General features: G+C 35.9%; 1 protein-coding gene across 4 annotated transcripts; it reads right to left on the reverse strand.

Moving 5' to 3' along the window:
• Window positions 1-1,209: 1,209 nt before the first annotated feature.
• On the reverse strand, window positions 1,210-9,193 carry LOC142617278 (putative disease resistance RPP13-like protein 1). 4 transcript variants are annotated; one of them, XM_075790063.1, is made up of 10 exons: window positions 5,401-9,193; window positions 4,470-4,706; window positions 4,260-4,356; window positions 3,576-3,768; window positions 3,165-3,327; window positions 2,910-3,033; window positions 2,497-2,705; window positions 2,090-2,164; window positions 1,836-2,017; window positions 1,210-1,713 (listed from the first exon to the last, which is right to left on the reverse strand). In XM_075790063.1, exon 1 carries the CDS (start codon window positions 9,191-9,193, stop codon window positions 5,435-5,437), a length of 3,759 nt encoding a protein of 1,252 aa, XP_075646178.1. In that variant the 3' UTR covers window positions 1,210-1,713; window positions 1,836-2,017; window positions 2,090-2,164; window positions 2,497-2,705; window positions 2,910-3,033; window positions 3,165-3,327; window positions 3,576-3,768; window positions 4,260-4,356; window positions 4,470-4,706; window positions 5,401-5,434. The 4 variants fall into 4 exon arrangements, with proteins under 4 accessions (XP_075646178.1, XP_075646175.1, XP_075646176.1 ...); XM_075790060.1 differs by having other exon boundaries at window positions 1,836-2,164; XM_075790061.1 differs by having other exon boundaries at window positions 1,836-2,164; window positions 2,910-3,086.
• Window positions 9,194-9,843: the final 650 nt, after the last annotated feature.

Here is a 9,843-nt window from a genome sequence, read left to right on the forward strand (position 1 = left end):
TATACAGCTAGTAACTGGAAAATTCTGCTGAAAAGATTTTTTATATGACAAATAGCATGGGCAGCAGAGTGCGTGAGGAACATGTTATTGTTTGCATTTTTCCATTCTCAAGAGGCTCATTGTCTTTGGAAAGAGAAACAGACTCTTTTAGGGGTTGGAGTTCAAGTGTTTAGTGTATAATAGAAGCAGTGGAGTGGGAGATTAGTGGTGGGAGTAAAAGAGTTCAGTCTGTAACAAAAGGTGGAGTTTTAGCACTAGAATTTTGTGAAGTAGATTAGTTACACAGTTTACACTTATTCACAGCATCTAATTCCTCAGTGATATTGTTTTTGGTGTAATTTTATGTCTGTAATTGTTTTTGACCACTAACCCTCAACTTTTGGGGTTTAGCAAATCATGTTCTCAATAGAACCATCTGGAAGGCTTTTCATAGTAGTGTTGCCAAGAAAATCTTTAGTCTTGTCTTCTTATTTTCAAAATATAATTTTCCATTGCCAAAATGTTAATCGGGTTCACTTGAGTCGATTGTATGTCTCTGTTTCCAAGATTCCTAATGATAGATCAATAGCATTGGAAAAGTACCGACAAAATCTAAATTCAAGAATATTTCGGAGTATATCCAATCAAACTCATTTAGAAAATGGTCAAATTCTTGATATGTAACAATCACAATTGATATTACATAAATTGCCTAAGTGATATGTTTCCAATCAAATTTTGAATCTGAAAACTGGAGCTACACAGTTCTCTCCATTGCTCTTCATTGTACCATTTCACACATGGAGGTCCAAACTTGATATGAAGTTAAATAGAACAGGCTAGCAGGACAGATATCATTTCTGCTTGTTGGATGTAAGTTTAGCTCTTTGGAAGCTTTGGTTGTAGAAGGTCAAATTTGGTTGGTAGCAGCCACCTTAGATCTTAAAACCAAGCCTATAAATATAGTATTCATCAATAGGATGATGTCAAGCAATTGTCAGGTATGTTATTGTTGGAAGCCTACATGTTGCACTTATTGTGTTTGAAAACCTGCAAAATAGATTGAATTTAAACATCATTCAGGATTGGAGGTCCAAATTTTAAGTAGGAAACACAACTCATATTGAACAAAACTAAACCACTGAGCACTCTTTTGTTGCCAAGAAAATCTTTAGTCTCATTATTATTTTCAAAATATAAATTTCCATTGCTAGGCTCAGTTGAGTCGAGTGCACGTTTCCGTTTCCTTAGATTCCTAATGAAATCTCAATAGCATTGGAAAAGTACCAACGAAATACAAATTCAAGAATATTTTAGATTACATCTGAGCAAACTGATTTGGAAAATGATCAAGTTCTTGAATGTAATAATCACAATTGATATTATACAAATTTCCTAAGCGACATGTTTCCAATCAAATCTAGAATCAGAAAAATGGAGCTACACAATTCTCTCCATTGCTCTTCATTGTACCAATTCACAAAAGGAGGTTCAAACTTGATATGGAGTTCAAAAGAACAGGCAGGTAGGACAGATATCATTGCTGCTTGTTGGATGTAAGTTTATCTCTTTGGAAACATTGGTTGTAGAAGGTCAAATTTGGTTGATAGCAGCCACCTCAGATCTTAAAACCAAGCCTATAATTATTGTATTCATTAATAGGATGATGTCAAGCATTTGTCAGGGATGTTATTGTTAGAAGCCTCGACATGTTGCATATATTTTGTTTAAAACCTGCAAAATAGTTAAGATTTAAACATCATTCAGGATTGGAGGTCCAAATCTTATGTAGGAAACACAGCTCAATTGAACAAAACTATCAACCACCGAGCACCCTGTGGTTTGAAAACACGTACTGGTAATTTCTGGTAGTGACAAGACACAGCCTCAAGAATGACCTTGATCTTTCATGGAACAAGCACCTGAGCCATCTTGGAAAAGTTTCCCCCTCTATGCCTCTCGCATGACACTCTCAGCGTAGGACAATTTAGAATTATTGATAGTAACAACGGAGTTGCACATCCCCTACTGGTGAGGACTGCAAGGACAACAAGATCAATGATGTGCTGAGTCTTTTGAACTCTCTGGAGTGTGGAAGAGAAGAAAGTACCAAAAATCTGGAGAGGACTGACTGTTTTCCATCCACCATCAATTCCCAAAGCTTAGAGAGAGGTAGTTTGTTGACCTGAGAATGTATACAACATTTAAACAGGTGCATATGGAATTTACAAAATGTACTTGCCACTGTGGTAGTATTGCACATATGTTTAAATAACAGAATGCATGATTGTCGTTTGGTCATATCAAGCAAGGTCATTGATGCAAATAACATAAAAAGAATAAAATAAATAAAGAAGACAATCAAAGGCATATAACTTGGCAGTATCAAACACCAAAAGGTTCAAAAATAGTAAGTAAAAATGATGATGAATTTTTTTAGTTACAAAAGATGTTCCCATAAATGCTAATCTAATCTGAAAATAATGACAAATTGTTGGAACAAGATGAGTTTACCACCTTTAATTTCATGATCCATCCAGCATGGATTTTTTGTGTTTCAAGAGTTGCAGGAAAACATAGTTTTCATTATCGACAACAAAACAAGAATTCCAAGCAAGGACCTCCAGCAGAAAAGACTCCATAAGTTGATTTCTTCATGATTAGACACTCCAACAAGGGATGTCATACGAAGGCCTATCCACCCACATATGATGTGTCTGTTACATCTGGAATTTGACATTTAGATAATTATACGGATGAGCATTCAACCCTGATTACTTCTAATAATTTTAATACCATTTTTTACTGTCCATGAGAACATTTTACTACTTTTATTCCATTTCTTATTCATAGTAGAAGTAATTACTGCTTTCCTCTCTTGAGAAGAGCAAAGTTAGATGATAAGAATGGAAGCACAGTGTGAAGCTGACCTGCATTGTTCAATCAAAAGAACTTCTCTCATGAGAAGTGATTTTAGTAAAAAAAAATGTGATAATGGAAGCTACAATTCTGCACTAGGTTCCACCTGCCGCTTGTCAAATATGGTCAAATAGCCTGCCATATTTCTCAAGACAAATGTTACAATCACATTTTGAACTTCTTATAGTCTAAATTGTTAAAAGAAACAATCTGTTAGTCATTGAATACATAAGCTTAAGGGAAAAAGAAAAAAAAAAAAAAACTACCAGAGACTTGTCAATCCCTCAATCTCCCACTTGCTTGTTGTACCACCGGAAGTTTGGACACAAAATGAAGGAGCTGAATAATGCTGCAGGTCCCTCCAATTGGAATGTTGGCGAAGGAGTCAAGCAACCATAGATCCTCAAGATAAGAAGACTTTTTAGTGACCTGGTAGCATATTAGAAATTTAGGAGTGTGATTGATGTAAGAGGACAAATAAGCACTGATATCAAGCCAAATAGATGCTGGGCTTGTGTTGTGCTTGTTGAAAAATTGAAGTGAATCTGCATAAGAATTCCACCCCTTTACAATTTCTGGCTGTAGTTTGAAACCTCTCATATCTGTTTTATCAGTTTTAAAAATCATTTAGAAAAGTAGTAAACTAACTTCATACTAAGCTGGATGTAAAGAAGTACCTGACAATAAAATTGAGTTTTTTTGCTAGCTATCTCTTGTGTGGAGTGAAACGGGGGATGGGGAGGCTTGAATTGTGCTTGGCCTTATACCCTGATAATTTATTTTCTGACTCATGAATGAGAAACTATAGACCTTCTCATGTAACTGAACAATATTAATGCCTCTTTCTGGGTTGCTCAGTTAAAGTTTATCCTGCAAAAACAAATCAATAAATAAAACATTCACCAGAATTTTATTGTTCTCTTATTAGATTTAAAGAGGCAAGGATATCAACAATTGCAAGAAATTATTGATTTAAGTGTACAGAAATTGAACATCAATTACATTATTTTCAATTAGTGGGGAAGACAAGGAAAAAATTTTTAAATCAGGGATATCCTAGTAGTGACCAAATGAATTGAAAAGCAATGCAATAATAAATGAGTTAAGATTTTGGGCTGACGGAACATTAAAAGAAGTATTTAAAAATGGTTTGAAAATTTTCAGCATTAGAGAAAAAATTTATGCTACACAGAGTTTTATTTCTTATTTTAGTCACACAAGCATTTAATAAGAAAAAAAATGTTGCACTGATTTTCCAAATATGTTATTTCTTAAATCTATTTCAATTTCCTCCCTTGTAAGTTACATGCTTTCCTCTCCAAAATTAAAAGATATAAGAGGAAGCATTAGGGAATACTGACCAGCATCATTCAATCAAAAGATTGTCATGCATACTGTTTGTAGGTATTAAAGCAACACTAGCTTCAAATACCCCATTGTCCACCTGAAATTAATAACCTGCCATATTGTGCCCAAGTCAATAGCCAATATCACAAAAAGTACTCTGTAGTCTGTACTTGTAAAAAGAATTCATTAATCATCAAAGACATATATATGCTAGAAAAAATTACCATCTAGGATAATTATTCCTTCAAAGTCTGTGTCTCACACTTCAAATGTCCAAAGGTGAAATGTAGTGAACGGAAAATGAAGTAACTGCAGCTATACCATTATGAGGAAAGAAGGATGAGCTTTCTACAGGTGACTTGAAAACAGATTAAGAATTCAGTAGTTTGTACAACGCAAAAGGACCAGCAGCCAGGTAGCACAAAAGTGATGCTTGGAGCCTGGAGGATTTGTTAGTGACACTGCAAAAGAATAGGCAAAGAACTTAGTATCTACATTGACATCCCCACATTGAAAATCAAATAGTTTATAAAAATCATGTAGCCGTACCATTATTTGAAGCTTCCATTTTTTTTTTGCCTAAAATTTCCTAAGACCCAGAGTTTTTTTTTTTTTTTTTTTTTTTTTTCAATTTATATATATATATATATATATATATATTATATTTTAAAAAGAACTCCAACATTGGAGACTTCCAAGTATATTTAATACTAGAAAGCTTTACTCTTGTTGTGGATGTTCAGGAGATATGCTATGTCTAGCTTATGATTAAGGAATGTGATATCTTTATATACATAAAGGACCTATTCTAAATAAATCACTATACAGTCAATTTTAATTGTTTCTACAATTATACACAATGATGAAAAATATGCAAATAAATAATTTAATCGTTGATCACTATTAGCTATATAATCCTGTACACCTCCAGACAAATAATTTGAAAAATCTTTTCTCTATTTTTATTGGTTGAATAATCAGTGTCAAGCTTCTCAAAGAATTTAAGAAATTTATTGTAGGAGGTTATCAAAAAATGTTCATGCTGCCTAAATCAAACGTGCCATAAGAAAAAGCCCCAATTTTTTGAAAAGGAATTGCAGGTGATAACAAACAAATACTCCCAACTTGATGGTGCATTTATAAATACAAAATTACCTGATCTGGGCAGAAGCGCTTGTTGACTCATAGCTCATGTGATCAATTCATCGTCAATCACTATGTTGGGGATGTGAGCAATTTTTGGCCATTCTTCCCCTTTCTCTCTCTCACACCGTTGTTTTAGAAGAGGGCAGTCTTCGAGAATTAGAGAAGAAAGGGAGGTGGGAAAGCCCTCTTCTGGTAAGTACTGGAGGTTATCGCAGTCACCAATATACAAGGTTTCAAGGGAGGTGAGATGTTGAAAACCCTTGAGTGATTTCAGATTTCGAAAACTTCCAATACTTAATCCCTTAACAAACTGAAAACTTCCAATATTGATATTGGTAAGAGTGGGAGGCAGCCATGCTTCCTCCGGAAAGGACTCCACTTCTTTACACTTACTGGAGATATAGATAGTAGTAAGAGAGTGAAGATCTTGCAATCCCCACTCCATGCGACGGGAAAATAGTTTGTCGCAGTCCCAAACATAAAGTGTTGCTAAATTTAAGGGCAAACCTCCCTCAGGAAACGATTCCAGTTCTGGACACTCACCGACTGCCAAAAACTCAAGGGATGGGAGTATAGTGCGCATATTTTCAGGCAATAACTTTAACTTGTTGCAATTCTTGATCGTCATCGTTGTCAGATTAGGGGCGCAGATACCTCCACTAAAAAAGGATACAAAATTAGGGGAACACCAAATCATCAAATAAGAGAGAGAACTAACAGCACGGTAAGATTCCTCTGATGCGAAAAGAGATTCAAGAGTTTTACTTTCTCTCACTTGGAGAGATTTGAGTTTTGGATACGCATCTAAGGGAAAAGACCAGAGTGAGTCAGAGTCATCCCTTATTTCCAAACTTTCAAGAGAAGGATAGCAATGGCCAGTTGTGATCTGAGATGCTCCTTCGATTTCTAGTGATTTTAATGTATTAAGTACACCACTTCGTGGGACTGTGAGACACGTCATAATTTCCACAAAGGACTGCAAGAAGATGCGACCTCCTCTAATTTTGAGGTCATCCAACTTGGGTGGTAATTCCTTCAACACAACCTTGTCACAATCACTTAATTGCAATGTATTGAGAGTTGGAGCTCTAGGAACTGAAGCAACAAGTTGCTGACATTTTGCAATTTCAAGTTTGATTAAAGAGGGAAGCTGACTGGGTAGACCACCGCTTAGCTTGGGACATTCAATTATGCAAAGCTCTTTGAGAGTAGAGAAAACTCCACCCTCATCTTCATATTCGCCTTCAAATAAAAACCATTCCTGCCACTCTGGCATGTCTTTAAAGCTTAATACTTCAAGGGATTTAAAAGGCTTAATTGTAGAAGAACCATCCCCATAGAACTCACGATCCACACGCAATACAAAATGAAAACCTTGAATATAGAGTTTCTTGAGGACAGGTAGGTGCCCAAGTGAAGGCAAGGATGAGCAATACTTACAATTGGCAAGGCGTATAGACACCATATTGGAGAAAGAACAATCTTCTAACCAATTTGGAAATTTTGTACCCCCGTAATCTTCAATGGTGAGAGACTCCAATTTTGAATGCGGACACAATTGCTCAAGAACATGTCTTTCCTTCTCTGAATTTTCATTGTCAAAGCCACATTGAAACACCAACTCAGATAAGTATAACTTACCCTTCAAATTAACTTCCCTAGCATCTCTAGCATGATGAACGTTTTGCAAGTTTAAGATAGACAATGCTCCAGAAAGATGATGGAGCTCTTTTAACTCCTTAATACTAGACCCAGAATGTTTGCCCACAACAAAAGTAGTTAATTTCACAAGGTTTCTCAATTTTCCCATGTGCAACGGCATCTCTTTCAATTTTGTACCAACTAAATCCAAGTGGCGCAAGTTGACTAATCTCCACATCTTACTAGGCAGCTCGATAAGGGACTCACATTTCAACAATAACAAGGTTTGCAATTTGTACAAATTACATAGAGAATCTGGTAACCGTTTGATTGGAGTGTAATTGAGATTTAAATAGCGTAGATGTTTCAAATTGCCAATAGAATTAGGGAACTCTCTCATGTTTCTATAGCTAGAAAATGAAAGAACTCTTAAGCACTTAGATGTCAACAACAAATCATTTATCATCATCATTGATATCCTATTAAAAAACCATTGACGCGATGACAAATCTAATCCAAGGAAGGTTCGCAAATCCTTGGCCTTGTAAGATACCTTAAATTTCTTGGAGGTATCATATTCAGTTCTAACATATGACAAATGACGAGTCTTTCTTGTAATTACACAAGACTCATTCATCTCCAGCTTGAAACAAAACTCTACAGTGATAAATATTGCCAAGTCATTGACTAGGTCATGCATTACGAAACATGATTGGTTGTTACTTGATTGTTGAAAAAGTGATCTAAATACCAAATCATCAAAGTATTGTTCACCTATTTTTTCCATTTTTTCATTTCCTTCGGATTGCTGTAGTAAATCCTCAGCCATCCACAGTAGGACCAATTCCTCCTTTTTAAATTCATAATCCTTCGGAAGGATTGAGCAATAAGCAAAACAACGCTTCAAATATGGTGGGAGGTAATGGTAGCTCAATCTTAGAGCTGGAATGATACTATTGTTTTCTATTGGTAAATCCCATATATTACTCTTCAAAACCTCTGTCCACTTTGTTGGATCTTCTTCAAACCGCAGCAAACCCCCAAGTGCTTTTGCAGCTAAAGGCAAGCCTTTACACTTTTGGACAATTTGTCTACCAATTTTCTCAAGAATGGGAAATTTACTAGAGCTTCCATTTTTAAATGCATGTTTTTCAAATAACGACCAACAGTCTTCGCTTGACAATTCATTTAGAATATAAGCTGAAATTGTGCCTACATTAGATGCGACTATTTTACTGCGTGTTGTAACAATAACTTTAATCTCCAGTGCCCCACATCTGAAAACTTTAAGTAACTCAACTGAATCATCATATTTTTCATTCCAAACATCGTCTAAAACTAGGAAAACTTTCTTCCCCTTGAATTTCTCTCTAATTTTATTTTGCAGCAAATTTATGGTTTGAACGTCACAAGCAGATGAAGTGACCTCTTCAAAAATAGTTTTTGCTATCCTAAAATAATTATAATCTTCTGAAACACAAACCCAAGCTTTGAGGTCAAAACTCTCCTCTACTCTTGTGTCGTTGTATATAAGTCGTGCAAGAGTTGTTTTACCAACCCCACCCATACCAACTATGGGAACAACACATATACCCTTATCACTCGCATCATCTGATTGGAATATATCAAATATCGCCTCCATATCCTTGTCTCTACCAAACACACCATATTCTTCAGGGCAAGAAGTTGTCAATGGCCGTGATGGAAGTTCAGCAGCAGCAACCTTTTCTAGACGGAGGACATCCTTTTGTTTTGTAATTGATTCTAGTTGTTCTAGAATATTTTCTAGTTCTGATTGTATCCTTTTGTCAAATGAATTAACAAAAGTAGAGATAAAGCCCATTACCTTACTAGTGGGTTCAGCTTCTAACTTGCATCGCAAAGCTTCGTAGGCAATCTCATCCAGGATGTCATCCGCAACATAAACAGCATCTTTGAGCTCATCCAGCCACTTCTTCACAGCAGGGTCTGTAATTTGCTTATTCTCCGCATCATTGAGCACAGCACCAGCAGACACCAGCTCCATCTTCAGCTTTTTCACCAAACGATCAATCAGTTTCCTTCCGTTGAGATAATCTAGGACCTCGCGAGAAGCCACTCTGTCAAACGCCACCTGAAGAAATGCTGAGAGAAATGCTCCACCCACCAAGGCCCCAGCCATAGTCTCTGCTCTTCGTTGAACAGGCTTGAAATAAAGAGCAAAGAGAAGTGCGATAAGGCAGAAAACAGTTTGTGGTGTAAAAGAGGTTCTTTTCTGAGTTCAGGGTTGCACCTGGGACAATCTATCCGGCTGCTTGACTTCACCTAACACGCTTGATTGGCAGGTGGAGACGTGGTCAATATGATTGGCAAAGAGTGAATAACATAATCAGAAGTAATCCTATACGTTGGAAGAATGTCCTTGGCAATTTCTATTAAAATTATTTTCAGCATCTTTCTACATGCTTACATTATTGATGATAGATTTTTTCCCAAATGAATTAATTAACGAGGGTCTCTAGGGGAAATAAAAAAATAAAAAATTAACGAGGGTCTCTAAGAAATAATGTGGCAGAAATGGTATAATTGAAAGTGCATGCTCTTTCGCTTGGTTTCTTAGTTTCTAGGTGATCTGCTTCATGAGATGAGCCGCATCAATCTATTCCTATATTTTCAATGAAACAAAGGATTACCATGCACAAATCGGAACAGACATATAAATTCATGCTTGTGATGGCACTTTACAAATTGTTTTATTTATTTTTTATTAACTCTTTCCTTTTAGGCACAAACGCAATTTAACATAATAGATAAATATGGACGTGTGGATTA

Source organism: Castanea sativa, chromosome 11 (genome assembly GCF_040712315.1).
Source record: "Castanea sativa cultivar Marrone di Chiusa Pesio chromosome 11, ASM4071231v1".
In the NCBI taxonomy this organism is placed as follows: Eukaryota; Viridiplantae; Streptophyta; class Magnoliopsida; order Fagales; family Fagaceae; genus Castanea; species Castanea sativa.